Below are 18,237 nucleotides of genomic sequence, written 5' to 3' on the forward strand. Positions count from 1 at the left end.
ACACTAGAAGAAGGCATCAGATCTCACTACAGATGGTTGTGAGCCAAGATGTGGTTGCTGGGAATTGAACTCCGGACCCCTGGAAGAGCAGCCAGTGCTCTTAACCTCTGAGCCATCTCTCTAGTCCCCTCCCAGTGTATTTAAAGTTTTACTATTTTATGTTGTGTGTGTGGGTGTTTTGCCTGCATGTGTGTATATGCACCATGGGCATGCATGCCTTATTCATAGAAAGCAGAGGAAAGAATCAAATCCCTTGGAACTGGGGTTAGAGATGGTCATGAGCCACCTGTGGGTGTGGGAAGTCAAACCTGGGTCCTCTGGAAGAGCAGCCGGTAATCTTAACCACTGATTCATCTTAGTAGATTCCAGTTCCTGTTCTTGTGGAATGTTTACTTTATTGTAATGTATCTTTGGAGATCTCTCTCAGCCTGAATATTTATTCCTCTTCTTTTGGCTGAACCAAGTGCGAAGGATGGTTACGAGATGGTTCGTATCACTCCTGCCACTAACACTAGCACTTATGTACCTTTATGACCCTGGGGTAAGGCAGACAGACTTAGGAGCTGTAGTGTTTCAGGTGAAGCCACAGAAAGAAAATACAGCATAAAGGCTAATAGGATGAATTCATGCATCAAAATATCTGGGTTTATATCCTGGCTTATTAAGTAACTCTGATATTCAGTAAGTTACTCCATCTCTCTTTGTACCTGTTCTTTTAGATACCATAATATATCAATTTTAATCAAGTAACAGTTGCAAAGTGTTCAAAACCCTAGCTGACATCAGTGAGAGTTCTATATACTTATTAAAATAAGTACACTGTTATCACTACTTTTTGGTAGATCGGATGTGATTGGATGTGCACATTTCTGATTCCAAAACCTGAGGGCAGCAAGTGGCAGTGTGCTGCTTCCCTTTGGCAGTGAGACTTAGCCTTGCATCAGAACACCACTGGCTTCCTTACCAAGGACCAGTGCTGAATTCCACACATTCTATCGTTTTTGTAGTACTTGCTACATGTAGAAAGAAACAGAAAGAAGAAAGGTGACTCAGCAGTTGACAGCACTGACTGCTCTTCAGAAGACCTGGGTTCAAATCCCAGCACTCACATGGCAGCTTACAACTGTCTCTAATTCCAAGATCTGACCCCTTCCATACAGACACATACGCAGGCATAACAGCAAAGCACGTAAATAAAGATAATTTAAAAAAGGAAGAAAATAGAGGCTAAGACTTTTTTAAAGCCACGCTTACTCTTTTAGTGTTTATTTTTGTCCATTTGACTGTAGGTGATAAATAAAAGGATGGTGCTTCAGATGTATTTCTCAGATGTTTGAGTTTGCAGTAATATACTGGAATTTGGGTTCTGTATGACCTTGGTAAAATCATGTAACTTCTTGCATGTAGTTCTGTAATGGTAGTTAACTACAAAGAAGTCTGACATCTTCACATGTGGTAGAAGTCTCTTACAAAATTTCATTTTTAAAAAACAAGATAAAACACCTCTTCCTTTGAATTTTTTTTAAATATTTATTTATTATGTGTACAATATTCTGTCTGTGTATATGTCTGCAGGCCAGAAGAGGGCACCAGACCTCATTACAGATGGTTGTGAGCCACCATGTGGTTGCTGGGAATTGAACTCAGGACCTTTGGAAGAGCAGGCAATGCTCTTAACCACTGAGCCATCTCTCCAGCCCCCTTCCTTTGAATTTTAAAGAGGTTTTTCTGGTGGTATGTTCACTGTGAAGCCTTCCTGGGGTCAACTGTCGGTTTAAATTGAAAAAGCTGGTGAAGAGTTAGAGGGCCAACTTTATACCCCTCCTATTTAGGTATGAAGATACTATGTAGAGGACTTGCAGAGCGCAGCATTGCTATCTGAACCAATTGCTTCTAAGATGTGTATTACATGCTTGCTGTTCAGCTCTGGTCTAGGCTCTGGGAGGGTGAAGTAAACAAGCTTAGGGGATCTAAGCTAGGTATAGTAAGTAGCACATGCTTGCCAACACAGCTGCTCTTGAGCCTGAGGGAGGTGGGGAGATAGAAAATGGCCAAGTAGACAAATAAGAAATTTGGTTATATCAGGTGATGGTAAATGCCTTTAATCTCAGCATTGTCTATAGTGGGGCAGAGGGAAGTTGATCTCTGAGTTGGGTAGGATATCCTGGTCTACGGAGTGAGTACAGGAAGCCAGAGCTATATAATCGAGCAACCCTGTATAAAAACAAACAAAAGAGCCGGGCGGTGGTGGCCCACGATCCCAGCACTTGGGAGGCAGAGGCAGGCGGATCTCTGTGAGTTTGAGGCCAGCCTGGTCTACAAGAGCTAGTTCCAGGACAGGAACCAAAAGCTACGGAGAAACTCTGTCTCGAAAAACAAACAAACAAATATAAAAACCAAAACAAAACTACATTGGAGTTTTGGAAGGCATGGTGATTTTACTTTCTTAAGGTCATTTTACAAGGCTTAGTCCGAGCAAGAGGGCAACAGATGTGGAATGATCTAAGCAGTAGTTAAGATCCTCAGATTCCTCTCTGAAATGGGCATTGTGTGTATCAGACACTTGGGGCAAATCAGATGTGGGTTATGGCATGTAGGATATGTTAGTTTCTGTCTCTAACTCCCAACCCCAGCCAGTTTACAGCCTCTATCGTCTAGCATTTATCTTTAGGTCCTTCATTTAAAAGATAGAGTCTAGGGCTGGTGAGAAGGTCTAATGGTCTGAGCTTGTCACCAGCATGATGGAAAGAGAACATATTCCTATAAGCTGTCCTCTTACCTTCACATGTGCACACACGCGTGCAAACACAATAAATAAATGGGATTACAAGTGCTTACCACCACCTAAATTTTTTTTAAAAAGATTTGTTTTTGTTTGTTTTAGAGTTGTGTGTGTGTGTGTGTGTGTGTTTGAGCCCAGGTTTCTCTGTGTAGCCTTGGCTGCCCTAGAACTAGCTCTGTAGATCAGGCTGGCATCGAACACGTAGAGATTCACCTGCCTCTGCCTCCTGAGTGCTGTTATTAAAGGTGTGCACCACCATTGCCCTGTTTTAGTGTTTTTTTTTTGAGACAAGGTTTCTCTGTGTCGCCCTGGTTGTACCGGAAGCCTCTCTATACACCGGTCTAGCCTCAGACTCAGAGATCCACCTGCCTCTGCCTCCTGAGTGCTGGAATTAGAGTTCTGGGATTAAAGGCATGTGCTACCACCCCTCCTCAGCAAACGATGCCACCCCCACCGACGCCCAGCTTATTTATTTTATTATTTGTGTTAATGTTTCCCTGTAGGTATGTATGTACACCAGGTGAGTGCCTGGTGCCAAGGAGTTAGAAAGGGCATTTGATCCCCTGGGACTATAGTTACATATGGTTGTCAGCCATGCTATGAGGGAACCGTAATTTAAATACTGTAATACAGGGCTGAAGCAAACGGTGGGTGGAGGTGCTACGGCCTCAAAACAAACTCAGCCCCCTGAATGTTTAGTCTACCCACGGCTGGTGTTGATGGAGCCACCACTTCAGGCCTGGGGAGCAGGGAGCATAGCAGCTGTCACATACTGAGTTCAGGTCCTTCCGCCTGTCACAGACCTAGGCCTTCTTTTTTTTGTTGTTGTTTGTTGTTTTTCGAGACAAGGTATCTTTGTGTATCCTGACTGTCCTGGAACTAGCTCTGTAGACTAGGCTGGCCTTGAACTCAGAGATCCGTCCTAGATTTTCTTTTACCAGGGTTTACCCATTTGTCCTTCACAGCAACCCTAAAATGTCAACATTCCCAGCCTGTTTTTGTAATGATGAAATGGAGGCCCACAAAGGTTAAGTCATTTGAGGTCACAGGTAGTACACTACAGAGTCACATATTGGACTATAGAACTTGGTCTTTTGACCACTTAGCTAACCTTTTACCCTGAAGCCCTCCCCTGGGGGTAGGGTAGGGAGTAAAAACCAGGTCTGGATATGGGGTACACAGTTCAGTTGCCCCCCCCAACTGGTTTCATTGTATGTCTCTAGGGGCTGCGATTGCCTCCTGCCTCAGATACTAGTGAGCTGGAGATATGGGTTTCACAGGGCAACTTTGTTCTTGGCTGAGCGCATAGGCTGCCTGAGGAGCTTTGCAGGGTGCCCCTCCTCAGTGTGTTGCTGTAGAACTACTGCCTAATCTGCAGGCCAGAGCAGGGCTCGGGATTTGTATGCAGCACACTACATGCCCAGTCTCTGCTGCTGAATGCAGCAGCAAAAGAGAATTAGATGGATGAGTGAATAAATCGGCCTGTTTCTTAAAAGACCCCTGCTGTCTTTGGTAGACATTTAGAGGGATTCGGGAGGCATGACTCTTCACCGTACTTTTCCATGTCTCTGGAAAGGGCTGCACCACTTTTGTTCCTGCTGGTTGCATAGCAACCGAGCTAGCTGATTGCCTGCTGGCAAGAGGGAATTGTGTAGCTTTGAAGTCTTAGGAGAGATGCCAAGCATTGCCTGTCACCAGGGGTGGGAAAATGTTGTTAGAAGCTACAGTGGAGGTGTGGGAAGATGCTTCTACTCCACAAAGTGTTGACTAACAGTCATTCCTGGTTTGCCCACATAGAAGGAGCTCCCCCTGAGGCTTTCCTGCCAGGAAGGGCTGAGCAGGTAGCTAGTTGCTGAGAGCAGTGAGCCTTGTGAGGCCACGGTCAGGAATAGCTAGGAGTCTGACCCCATCTGTGTTTTTGAAGCCATCTTTTATATTTCCTCTTAACAAAGTATGGTGGCCCAGGAATTTCCCACCTCTTCTTCCCAGCCCCCATTCGCAGTTTTTTTTTTCTTCTCTTTTCTTTTTTTTTTTCCCCTCAGCCACTGTGTATGGGGAAACACTGGCGGTTTTATGTCATCATTTTGGGTCTTTCCATTTTAAAACTGCATGCTCTCCGACCCTGGTAATCTTTGCTGTTTTCCCTTTCTGTTACAGAAGAGGAAATCAAGGCTCAAGAAAGGTCAGGAATCCCATGGTCCCACAGCTCAGGAGTCTGAAATTCTAAGAGAGAGGATCCAGATCTAGAAGGATGTCATTTCTGTACCTGTTCTTTGTATTGGAGCATCCCACAGGGGCATGCTGACAGGTACCTAGTGACTTGTCCCTCAGTGAAGTAAGTTAGGAGACCTCCTCTTGACCCAGGAATCCAATCTCTTGAGTAGCTTGGCCACCTCCAGCTCCTCGGCTTGCTGAGGACAAGGCCTCGTTGACATGGTGGCTCAATAACAGGTAGTTATGGTATAACCTAGGCTTGGCAGGATGGGAGGAATCTGCCATTGTACCAGCCAGGCACCATGAAGGTGCAGGTGCAGCACAGACTGGGGGCAGGATTTGTTTCTCTTGAAAAGCCACCGTTTAGAGTTCAGGCTTAGGGACAGAGCCATCCTATCTTTTACCATGTCTTACCCTTTGTTTGGTTTGTCTGGTTTGCTTCATTTTGAGACAAACTCCTACACTGTAGCATCAGTCTGAACTCTCATTTCTCCTGCCTCAGCCTTCCTGAGTGCTGGGATGAAACTACCAAGTTTGGCCCCTGCTCTGTCTTTTTTTTATTATTATTATTTTTATTTTATACTTTATTGTTTTTAATTGAGCAATACATTTTCTCCCATTCCCCTTCCACCCCCCCTCCCCAATTTACTCAGGAGATCTTGTCTTTTTCTCCTTCCTGGGTGGATCCATGTATTTCTCTCTTAGGGTCTTCTTTGTTGTCTAGGTTCTCTGGGTTGTGGACTGTAGGCTGGTTATTCCTTACTTTATGTCTAAAAATTTATTATTAGTGACTATAAATTGTATTTGTCTTTCTGGGTCTGGGTTACCTCACTCAGTATGTTTTGTTTTATTTTGGTTTTTGGTTTTTTCAAAACAGGGTTTCTCTGTGGAACTCACTTTGTAGACCTAGCTGGCCTCAAACTCACAGAAAGTTGCCTGCCTCTGCCTTCCTAGTGCTGGGATTAAAGGCATGCACCATTACGCCCAGCCAGTATGGGTTTTTTTCTAGTTCTATCCATTTGCCTGCAAATTTCAAGATGTCATCATTTTTTACCGCTGAGTAGTACTCCCCGGCTTTGCACACACCCTCTTCTTCTGTGAATTCTCAACCAGGCATCCCAGGCAAAAGTCCTTATTTATTGTTGGTTGCCCACCCAGAAGTCTTCTTTATGATCTTTGTGAAGGTTACTGTGGGCTTTCACTGATCTTGACCCAACAAAGGTCTTCCTTGGTGTCTGTCAGGTTTCTTGGCTCAGGTGTTAGATGCAGATGTGTTACATTACTAGGAAAGGTTGTGTGAGAAGCTACCAACAGCCTTTCAGTACTTCCTGTGTCTGTGAATGCACTGTATGCATAGCCACAGTGATTTTTTTTTAAAAATTCACCTCTAATCTTATGATCTTGTTTAAAGTTTCTGTGACTCTCCCATTGCTAAAAATCAAGCTAAACATTTAACATGCTGGGTGGTGGTGGCACATACCTTTGTCCCAGCACTTGGGAGGAAGAGGCAGGTGAATCTCTGAGTTCAAGGCTAATCTGGTCTATAGAGAAAGTCCCAGGACATCCAAAGCTACACAGAAACCCTGCCTCAAATAAATAAATAAAATTAGTGTGACTGTCTTAGTTAGGGAAGAGATACTGTGACCATAGCAACTCTTAGAAAGGAAAATATTTATTTGAGGTGGCAGCTTACAGTTCAGAGGTTAAGTCTATTATCGTTTATTTGAAGAGGGAGTGGAAGGAAGAGGGGAGACTGTGGTTGGTATGTAAAATGAATTAAAAAATCGTTTATTTGAGGTGTGACTTACAGTTCTGAAGTTCAGTCCGTTATCATCATGGTGGGGAGCATGGTGGCATGCAGGCAGACATGGTGCTGGCTACATCTTGATTATGGCAACAGGAAGTGGACTGTGTGTTACACTGAGCTAAGCTCAAACAAGGGACCTCAACGCCCACCCACACAGTGACACATTTCCTCCAACAAGGCCACACAACTCCTAATAATGCCACTCTCTATGAGCTTATGGGGACCAATTACATACAAATGAACACAGTACTACTGTCAGGCTCACACTAGCAGGGCCACAGACTGGTGCGGTTAAAACAGTGATCACCTCGTGTCATTCACAGGGTGAAAAACAGAATCAGCTGCAGGTGCCATTCCTCTTGAGTTTTTTCCTGCACACTGTAAGGGACGGTGACTCCTAAGCAAAAGGAGCTAATGACTGTGGCACCAGGCTTGTGGACTAGCCTGTGAGAGTCATCTAGATTGTGGACAAGAAGTTCAGAGTCTTGCTCTAGGTCTGGGGCCTGCACTAAAAGTCCGTTTCACAGTGAGCTATGATGGAAGAGAGAGTCTTCTAGCAACCTCTGGGAGACTAGAGGTGAGTGGAAGAGGCCGCCCATCCTCTCCTGAGAGAGGTCAAAAACATGTACTGAGACTTTTATAATGTGGTCCACAGTCACTAGAGTGCCATCCTGTATCTGGGAAGCCTGGCCCTCTCAGTGTCTGCCAGCTGCACACACAATAAGCAAGAGTTTTAGGTTGGACATCCAAATGTGACCCGTCTAGACAGGCTCACGAGGACAGATGTTTGGTTAGGTCAGTGGTGATCTCTTTGTCAACACTCTTTGTTGGGTACTCATCATGTCCAACTAGTGTTGGACACCAACTGAACTGCCACTCAACCCTGACTTTTGTGTTAGGGACAACCTGGCTGTTCTGTCATGTCCTGATGAAATCAAATTCACTATTTTCACCAACCTACCTTAATTAAATGCAACCAAAGATACCTTGCATTCACGGAACTCTGCTAGGTGTCAGAGCTTTGCATCTTGCTTGCTGCTTAAGGACTGTGTGGGATGTTTAAAATGCATGAATGAAAGCTGGGCGGTGGCGACACACACCTTTAATACCAGCACTCAGGAGGCAGAGGTAGAGGGATCTCTTATGAGTTTGAGGTCAGCCTGATCTATAGAGCGAGTTCCAGGGCAGCCAGGACTGAACAAAGAAACCCTGTCTTGAAAAGCAAAACAAAACAAAGTATGAATAAGCAGGGTGTCTTGGCATATTCTAGTACTTGGGAGGGTGAGGCAGGATTATGAGTTTGAGGCCAGTTTAGACTACATAGTAAGGCCCAGTTTCTAAATAAGGTTCATGAAATGTATTAGTCAGGGTTCTCTGGAGTCACAGAACTTACGGAATGAATCTGTGTGTGTGTGTGTGTGTGTGTGTGTGTGTGTGTGTGTGTATGTATATATATACTTATTGTATATATTATATATGCACATATAAATCATACTTATTTTATATTTTATTTATATGTATAAATAAATAAGCAAACATACATATATTTTATATATTCATTCTATATTTATATGTAAACATATGTTTACACATACAAATTGTATATATATATATATATATATATATATATATATATATATATATATATATGGAATTTATTGGAAAGGCTACAGTCCAGCTAATCCAACACTGCCTAGCTGTGAATGGAAAGTCCAGAATCTAGTAGTTGCTCAGTCCCACAGGGCTTGGTGTCTCAGCTGGTCTTCTATATGTGCTGGACTCCTGAGGAAGACTCCAGTGCCAGGAAAGGAATGAATACTAGCAAGGTGAGGGCAAGCAGGTGAAGAGCAAGGGCTTCCTTCTTCTACATCCTTATAGGCTTCCACCAGAAGGTGTGGCCCAGATTAAAGATGTGTCTTTCTCACCTCAAGATCTGGATTAAAAGAGTGACATCCTACCTCTAAGGTCTGGATTAGAAGTGCATTTTCCCACTTCAAACAAACAGAAACTCACAGGTGTGCCCTCCCTATCTGGATTGTAGTTCATTCCAGTTATCAAGTTGATAACGAAGAATAGCCATCACAAGTGTCATGTAAATGAAGAGCTAAGACATTAACTTGCTTGACATTTAAATTGACAACAGGGTAGAGACAACATGCCTCTCATTCAGGAACCATGTGGTACTGACCGGACACCAGGACTCCTGTAGACCACAGGACTGGAAATAGGCAGAAACTGATGGTAAAGATGGAAACCAGGATCATTAGATTATTAGATTTTTCATCTAGGTTCAGAAAATCAGGTACACAAGGCAAGCATGGTAGCTCACGTGTGTAATTCCTACATTTGAGAAGCAGGAGGATCATCTTGAATTTGAGGCCAATATGGGCTATACAGTTCTAGGGTTACTTGAGCTATAGTGTGAAACCCTACCTTTTAAATAATAAAATCTAGGCTAATAATCTCAGAGGGTAAAGGGATTTGCTTTGAAGCCTGACTACCTAAGTTCAGTTCTAGAACCAAGGTGGCAGAGAAAAAGGAACTGGCTCCTGTACGTTGTTCTCTGATGTGCCCCAGGAGCCTATCAACACACATGTACACATACATACAATAAATTTTAAAGATTTTAAAGAGAAAATCCCAAAACAAATCAGCCCTGTCTGTAAATAGGTGTGGCTTTAGAGTAGTTTGTGATAGCAGGACGTGTTGGTACATACCATACTTTTTATTCCAGCACTCAGGAGAGGCAGGTGGATCTCTTGAGTTCAGGGCCAACTTTGTCTTCAAGACAAGTTCCAGGCCAGCCGAGTCTACACAGTAAGACCCTTTTGCAAAACAACAACAAAATCCCAAAATGAGTGATCAGTGATGCTACCTACTCTTAGTCCCAGCACCTAGGAGGCAGATGCAAGTGGATCTCTTGAGTATGAGACTAGCCAGGGCTACATAGTGAGTCCCTGTTTCAGGGAGAGGGCGGAGAGAGAGAGAGAGAGAGAGAGAGAGAGAGAGAGAGAGAGACAGGGACAGGTAGAGAGAGAGAGAGAGAGAAGGAAAGAAAGAAAAAAAAGTAGCTGGTGAGGAAAATGTCAGTCAAGATGTTAGGGTGTTTGGGTGTGTGAAAGTGATGTGTACAGCTGCGTGTATAGCAAGGTACACACACTTTTCCATTGAATCATGTGTCCGGTCTCTATCACATTTCTTGTCCTTGTTTTCTCGTCATCAGCATCATAGTTATTTGAGAGAGGGTTTCCTATAGCCCAGGCTGGCCTTAAACTCCTGGTTATCCTGTCTGCGGCTCCCAAGTGCTGAGATTGAGGTGTGCACCGCCTTGCCCAGTTTATGTCGTGCCGGGACTGAGCCTGGACTTTGTGTATGCTAGGCAAGTGTTCTGCCAACTGAATTATTTATTTTAGTTAGTACATGGGCCAGTGAGTTGGTTCATTGGGTAATTGCCCTGTCATTAAACTCTCTGTTAACAGCCTGAGTTCAATTCCTGGGACCCACATGGTGGAAGGACAAAGCCGACTCTTACAAGTTGTCTTCTGACTCCGTACAGGCCGTGGTACACATTTGAAGGTCAGGGACAGACAATGCTTAGGAGTTGGTTCTCTCTTTCTACTGCGGATTCTGGAGATTGAATTTAGGTGATCAGATTTGCATAACACTTTTTTCCATCGAACCATCTCAATGGACCTCAGTGGTTTTTTCTTAAGTTTAGTTTCCATTATCGGCACTGTTTCCTTGCTGTTGACATTATAATTAGGATTACAGTTTATGAGCCTAGACACTTGTATTGTTATTTTTGTTTCTAAGTTAACTGATGCTTAGGGCAGTCAGTTTACAAAAATAAATAGTGTATGTAACCTCAACTGAGAAAACACTCCATTAGAATGTCCTGTGGGCAAGCTTATGTGGCATTTGCTTGATTGGTGATTGATGTGGGATGGTGGGTGGTGCCACCCCTGGACTGGTGGTCCCAAATGCCAGGCAAACCAGTAAGCAGCACTCCTCCATGGCTTCTGTATCAGTTTCCTGTCTCCAGGTTCCTGCCCTGACTTCTTTCCATACTGGACTGTTCCCTGGAAGTATAAACAAAATAAACCCTTTCTTCCTCAAGTTGCTTTTTAGTCACAGTGTTTTATCACAGCAATAGGAACCATCCTAAGATAGATTAATTTATTCCTTCTTGGCCTCCTTCTCTGTTAATGTTGTCATCCAGAGTTTTAAAATTGACTAGAATATCCTCCATCCTGTTTTTTGCTGATTGCTTTATAACAAACAGGCCTCAAATTACAGGCTTAAAACAAGTCACTAGTTACCTTTCAGTTTCTGTAGTCCAGGAGTTTGCAGATGAGCTCACTTAAGCAGGTCTAGTCGGGATGGGTGATTAGTTCAGTAGTAGAGTGCTTGTCTTACATGCATAAGGCCCTTAGCACTACTGGAAAAAAAAAATTGGTTTTACAGATGTTGCTTAGGGTTGCAGATATCTGAAGGCTTGTGCTGGAGTAGAAGCATTCCTTTGCCAGGTGGATCATTTTCAAGGCCGTGCTGGGATTGGCCCGGAGGTCTCTGTTCCCCTCTGAGGGGACCTCTCCCTGGACTCCTTATGTCTTTTAACATGGTCTCCCAGGTCAGCTCGAGCCAGAGGCTGGCTGACAGAAGCTAGTCCTTTAGTGGCCTACATTAAAAGTCACTTAGCATCACTTACCCCTTGCATAGAAGACAAGGGAGTCATGCAACAGCTTTTGGAAGGGTGAGGTAATGACCAAAGCTTGGGACAGGCTTTGCTCATTCATTATTCTATCCAGGAAACATACATTTGATGCTAGGCAGTAAGGGAGCCTTTCTCCACCCTCAGGGAACCTACGAAGTGGACAGAGTTCTAGCTGTAGTCTGGGCTTCAGAACTGCTGGAACTTTCGTACGCGGTATTCCTGTATGGTCCCCAGACTGATTAGATCCCTGTTACTGGCTCCTCTAGCTCTTTTCTTCGGCTGTTATAACTAATGTGGTGGAACTTGCCTTTGAACCAGTGATTCTGCTGTGAATTCTCCCGTTTTCTCCTTCAGGGGTGGTTTCTGTGGCTCCTAAGTCACCCATGCTTCAGTTAAGGGAATCAAGGCGACAGTCATAGGGCAGCTCATGACACTTGATTCCTTTTTTCACCATCTGGACCTGCCTTTCAAATGTAGACACTTAAGAAACCATTCATGGTACTGTTTTCTTCTGTTTTGCAGAAGGCCCTGGGTGTTCGGCAGTACCATGTGGCCTCTGTCCTGTGCCAACGGGCCAAGGTGGCCATGAGCCACTTTGAGCCCAATGAGTACATCCGCTATGACCTGCTAGAGAAGAACATTAACATTGTCCGCAAACGGTAAGCCTGCGAGGAGCTCGATGTGCCGACTGAGAGCTGCTTCCCTTCCAGGAGGTGTCGGGAGTGATGGTGGCAGGATCTACTATTTAGGAAACAAAGGCCCCTGTGGGGAAAATATTTGCTTTGGAACTGCTGGCCCTTTTCCAAGGAATTATAGTAAAAGGTCCAGAAGGCCAGGAACTATGGTACATGCCTGCAATCCCAGCACTTGAGAGGTGGAGGCAGAAGCGTCAAGAGTGTCAGAGTAGAGAACTACCTTCTAAGGCTCTAAGTTTGTTGAATGGTGAAGCCTACAGTCAGTCCAGTTCTGTCTGACTCTAATGGCCCCAGCATTGGTTCTATTATGATTATCACCATTAATAAAATTAATAAAACATTATAATTAAAAAGATGAAAGGAGATAAAGACAGAGACCCACATTGGAGCACCGGACAGAAATCTCAAGGTCCAAATCAGGAGCAGAAGGAGAGGGAGCACGAGCAAGGAACTTAGGACCGTGAGGGGTGCACCCACACACTGAGACAATGGGGGTGTTCTATCGGGAATTCACCAAGGCCAGCTGGCCTGGGTCTGAAAAAGCATGGGATAAATCCGGACTAGCTGAACATAGCGGACAATGAGGAATACTGAGAACTCAAGAACAATGGCAGTGGGTTTTTGATCCTACTGCAGGTACTGGCTTTGGGGGAGCCTAGGCAGTTTGGATGCTCACCTTACTAGACCTGGATAGAGGTGGGCGGTCCTTGGACTTCCCACAGGTCAGGGAACCCTGATTGCTCTTCTAGCAGATGAGGGAGGGGGACTTGATCGGGGGAGGGGGAGGGAAATGGGAGGCGCTGGCGGGGAGGAGGCAGAAATCCTTAATAAATAAATAAATTAAAAAAAATTTATTATGTATATAGTGGTCTGCCTGCATGTATGCCTGCCTGCCAGAAGAGGGCACCAGATTTCATTATAGTTGGTTGTGAGCATTATGTAATTGTTGGGAATTGAACTCAGGACCTCTGGAAGAGCAGTCAGTGCTCTTAACCTCTGAGCCATCTCTCAAGCCCCATCTAGTATTATTTTTTTTTAAATTACATTTAATCTATTGTGTGTATGCTTGTGAGCACATGCTGGCCATGGTGGTGCAATGCCTCTAATCCTAGTACTCTTGAGGCAGCCAAGGCTACACAGAGAAACCTTGTCTCTAAAAACCAAAACCAAAACAAACAAAAAAACCCAGGATCCTCCAGGAACGGATGACATCAAAATGTGGGCAGTGCTGGCTAGACTCTTAGCTTTTTCTCAAGTGCAGCCAGAGTGGAGAATACTGTCTTTACCAACACTGGACCTTGTACAGATACTTTTCTCCAGGAAACACTGTTTATTTTATTCTTGAGACTCTGACTGCCCAGTGAGAAAATCCTGGATTTTCCTTTCATCCTCAAGACTTGTCCTCTGTTCTTACTCATGCTGGGATGAAGGAGAGCTGGCACAGAAGGGAGCTTCCTGCTCACTTGACCACGAGTATTACTTGCCATTTAGAGTTTGTTTGCATTTTTTTGTTTTTGTTTTGTTTTTGAAACAACCTTTCTCTGTGTAGCTTTGGAACCCGTCATGGAACTCATTTTGTAGACCAGGCTGGCCTCAAACTCACAGAGATCCACCTGCCTCTGTCTTCTGAGTGCTGGGATTAAATGCATTGGCCAGCACAGCCCTACTATATTGGTTTTTTAAGGCAAGGTATCTCTGTGCATCCCTGGCTGTCCTAGAACTTACTGTATAGAAAAGGCTGGCCTCAAACTTTTTAATTTTTAACAAATTTATTTTACATCCTAGCTGAAATTTTCCTTCCGTCCTCTCCTCCAAGTCCTTCCCCCCACTCCCCCTCTGTTTCTGTTTAGGAAAGGACAAGTCTCTTATGAGTATCAACAAACCATGGCATGTCAAGTTGCAGTAAGACTAAGCACCTCCCCATGTACTAAGGTGACCCAGTATGAGGAGTAGGGTCCCAAAAGCCAGTAGAACAGTTAAAATATAGCCCCAGTTCCCAGTGTTAGGAGTCCCACAAGAGGACCAAGTTTTAAGGCAATAGACATATTTGAATCTTAAAGAAAACAAAAACTTCCACTGATTTTTTTTTCCCAATCCTGTGTTAACCAGAGAATTTGGTCACTATCTGCATGTTCCTGGTACTCAGACATGGGTTGTTTTGTTATCATTATTGCTGTAAACTAGTGATCCTTAGACAGTTGGTTTTGCCCCCAGGAGATACTCAGCAGTGTATAGAGACATTTTCAGTTACCTTGAGACAGTGAGGGGTTGTTATTTGAGGGTAGGGACTGGTAACACCACTAACCATGCCACGGTGCACAGGATAGCCCAATAGCAGAGTCACCTGACCCCACGTGTTCAGAGTGCCAGGGTTGAGAAACCCTGTTGTATGTAGGAAAAAGTGGACATGGGGCTATTCTAAAGCTTTATTCTAACGAAATTTTCTTGTTGTTTGAGAATTTCAAACATGCATGTTATGTTTTGATCAAACATGAATATACAATGGATGTGACCGCATCCACCAAACCTGAACAAGATCAAGCTAGTCTAAAGAACTTTAAAGTAGGCTAGAACATTGCCAGGAGACTTTCCTCCACCTGTGCCTTTAACAGTAGGATCAGATTCTGTTTTCAGGAACTAGGTCTCTGCCACCCAGAACAACAAAGGGACAGATAAACATAGAGGACCCAGTTTGCCCTCAATCACAAGAGGATGTAATGATGAACTGTCCAAAGTTTTCTGATTTGTCAGGCTTTAAGTCTTTTACTACACTGTTTAGTGTCTCTGTTCCTCGTGGGTCACACTGAGGTCATCGGGCTTCCAGGCAAGTGCCTATACTTGCTGAGCCATAACTCACCAGCCCAGTGCCAGGTTGTTTTTTGTTTTGTTTTTTTAAACTAGCATTTCAGGCATTTGCTTTCAAGGTCTTGGTGCTATTTTTCAGCTCTCTTGGGCCCAGAAAGAGAAGCTGTGTTCCACACAGTGAGTCATTACCACCCACTAGCCTGGAATATGCTGCTGCAAACGGATGGCCAGCCCTGCTCCTCAGGCTCCTGCCGTTTTTAGTGGGGGCTCTCATGACGCAGACCTAGAGGTTCATAGAAGTGCTGGCTGAGCTGCTGCACTGCACAGCCAGGGCCTTAGAGAAGAGCTCTTAATTCAAGGGCTAGGGGACTGTGAGGTGAGGGGCTGGGGCCCAGGCAGGCAGAAGAGAAGGATCTGCATTTGCTGCACGCTCATGCTGGCAATCTCAGTGTTGGCTACAGCAGAGTCCAAATGAAGGCACAGGCAGCAGCACACCCTGCTGTCTCCTCGCTTCTAGTTAATGTGCGACGGCTTTGGAGCCTGGGGAACTCACTTTTCTTCATCTGCACTGTGAGTATAAAATGAGTTATACACACAAGTTGCTTAAGAAATCCTAAAAGTTGGGCTGGAGAGATGACTCAATGCTCTCTTCTAGAGGACCCAAGTTCAATACCTGGCACCTAAGTTGCGCAGCTTACAACCAACCGCCTATGACTCCAGCTCCAGGAATCCAGTGCAGTCATGTGGCCTCTGCAGTTACCTGTTTACACATGTCCACGTAGACATATAAACAATACATCTTTTTTAAAAATCCCAGAACGAAGTACCCTGATAGCACTCACCTTCAGTGACAGAATGCAGATCCGTGGTGGACTGGGAAAGGCGGAAGAGTTATTACCAGAGGACAAAAAAGAGCTCTGGGGTGTGGCAGATGGGTTCAGCTGTTTTTTGTCTCTGGTGGTGAGGGCTAGATACAAGGCCTAGCACCTCCTTGAGCTCCTTACTTCCCAGCTCCAAAGTAGACCCTGTATACATTTGTCAGTGTGGTTCTACCTCAGGAAAGCTGTTCCTCGAGAGTATCTTTGTTCGTTTGTTTGAAGAAGATAAGGTCTGGCTCTGAGCCCTGACCAAATTGGCACTGAGCTATGTCAGGCATGGTAGCATGCATCTGCAAATTCCAGCAACATGTAATTCTAATACCCAAGAAGTAGAGACAGTATATTTTTTCTTGAGCTTGAGGCCAGACTGGGCTATGAAGTGAATTCCTTCCCCCCGAAAATAAGATAGAGGTACTGGAGAGCTGGCTTAGCAGTTAAGAGTTCATACTGTTTTTCTAGAGATCCCAAATTTGATTCCCAGAATCCACATGGCAGCTCATAATCACTTGTAACTCCATTCAAGAAGATCTAATATCACACCCTCTTCTGGCCTCCGTGAATTCCTCATGCACACACAGTGCATAGACATACACACAGGCAAAATACCCATGCACATAAAATCAAAATTGTCCGTAAATTAAAAAAAGTTGAGTGACAGTGGTACACACCTTTAATCCCAGCACTCAGGAAGCAGAGGCAGGAGGATCTCTGTGAGTTCAAGGTCAGCCTGGCCTATAGAGGGCATTCCAGGACAGCCAGGGCTACACAGAGAAACCCTGTCTCATGCCGGGCAGTGGTGGCACACGCCTTTAATCCCAGCACTCGGGAGGCAGAGGCAGGCGGATCTCTGTGAGTTCGAGACCAGCCTGGTCTACAAGAGCTAATTCCAGGACAGGCTCCAAAGCCACAGAGAAACCCTGTCTCGAAAAACCAAAAAAAAAAAAAAGGAACCCTGTCTCAAAAAACCAAAATAAATAAATTAAAGCAGCAACAATATATACTATACATACATTTACATTCACAAATTAGCCAGGTGTGGTGGTGTATGCATGTAAGGCCTGCATTGGGAATGCTGAGGGAGAAGATTGAGGTGTGAGGATTATAACTTTGAAGCTAGCCTAAGCTACGTAGCTCATTTCTTGAAAACAAGTAGCCAAGCAGCAGTAACACACTACTCCCAGTACTCAGGAGGCTGAGGTAGGATGGCTGTCATGAGAGGTCGTCAAGCCTTAAAACAGGAGGTGCTGTAAGGGGAAGCTTTTACTCCGGTCTTGTCCTGTACTTTGAGGCAGGTAGATGAGGGGACTCCATGGGGAAATCAGTTTGTTTATGTGGTCTCTTAGTAGGTTTAATAACAGGGTGAGCTATAACCCAGAGCTTCTGACTCTGGGCGTCAGATAATCCACACCCATGGCCTTTGGGCTGTGGGTGCCTGATGCTTTCCAGGCAGTCTCACATTGGTCTGAAGTTTCTGGAGCCCAAGTGAGGAATATATGGCTGCTGTGTTGTGTTGGCAAACAGCAAGATAGCCAGCATGGTATGTGGAGGGTTGGCTGGGGAGGGGGAAGAACTCGAGTCCTGGCAGAGTCTGTGCCAGTTTGAGGGATTGGCTCGATTGCCATATTTGTCTTTATGTGGAAGGGAGCCGTGAGCCTCCAAAGGAGTCGGGATCTGGGGAGAGAAACCAAAATGGGAGGTGGAGATGGAGGCTAAAGCCACACCTCTCAGGTGCATGTGAGTGAAACTGGCAGGGAAGCCTTGCAAATAGAGAAACAGGCACGATGCATGCGAGGTGGATATTCATGCACAGTGCTGCAGCAAGTCGAGTGAAGGCAGTGCTGGCAGGGTTCCTGTGTCTTAGGATGGCTAAGGACACAGGAGAAAGTGCCACCAAACGTAGGGGCTCCAAGACAGGACTCAGGCTGTCGGCTGAATTTGAGCTGTTAACATCTCTCTGCTGATGGCTCATGCACTGGAATGTTTATTAAATGACAGGAATGTAATTAAGGACTGGAGACATGGCTCAGCAGCTAAGAATACAAGCTAATCTTCCATAATCCCCAGCACCCACATGATGGCTCACAACCATCTACAGTGGGGCCTAATATCTGATTTTGGCATAAAGTTGTACATGCAGGTAGAGCACTCATACATATAAAATAAACAAATATATCTTTAAAAAAGTTTTGCCGGGCGGTGGTGGCGCACACCTTTAATCCCAGCACTCAGTCAGAGGCAGGCGGATCTCTGTGAGTTCGAGACCAGCCTGGTCTACAAGAGCTAGTTCCAGGACAGGCTCCAAAACCACAGAGAAACTCTGTCTCGAAAAAAAAAAAAAAAAA

At 44.7% G+C, this 18,237-nt stretch overlaps 1 protein-coding gene across 1 annotated transcript in view; it reads left to right on the forward strand.

The window, feature by feature from the left end:
- Aco2 (aconitase 2) overlaps nucleotides 1–18,237 on the forward strand; it is a 42,563-nt gene that overhangs the window by 2,990 nt on the left and 21,336 nt on the right. Inside the window, exon 3 of the mRNA XM_075960090.1 lies at nucleotides 12,040–12,176. Coding sequence (XP_075816205.1) covers nucleotides 12,040–12,176 — 137 coding nt within the window. The remainder of the gene's footprint in view (nucleotides 1–12,039; nucleotides 12,177–18,237) is intronic.

Source organism: Microtus pennsylvanicus, chromosome 2 (assembly GCF_037038515.1).
Source record: "Microtus pennsylvanicus isolate mMicPen1 chromosome 2, mMicPen1.hap1, whole genome shotgun sequence".
Lineage (NCBI taxonomy): Eukaryota > Metazoa > Chordata > Mammalia > Rodentia > Cricetidae > Microtus > Microtus pennsylvanicus.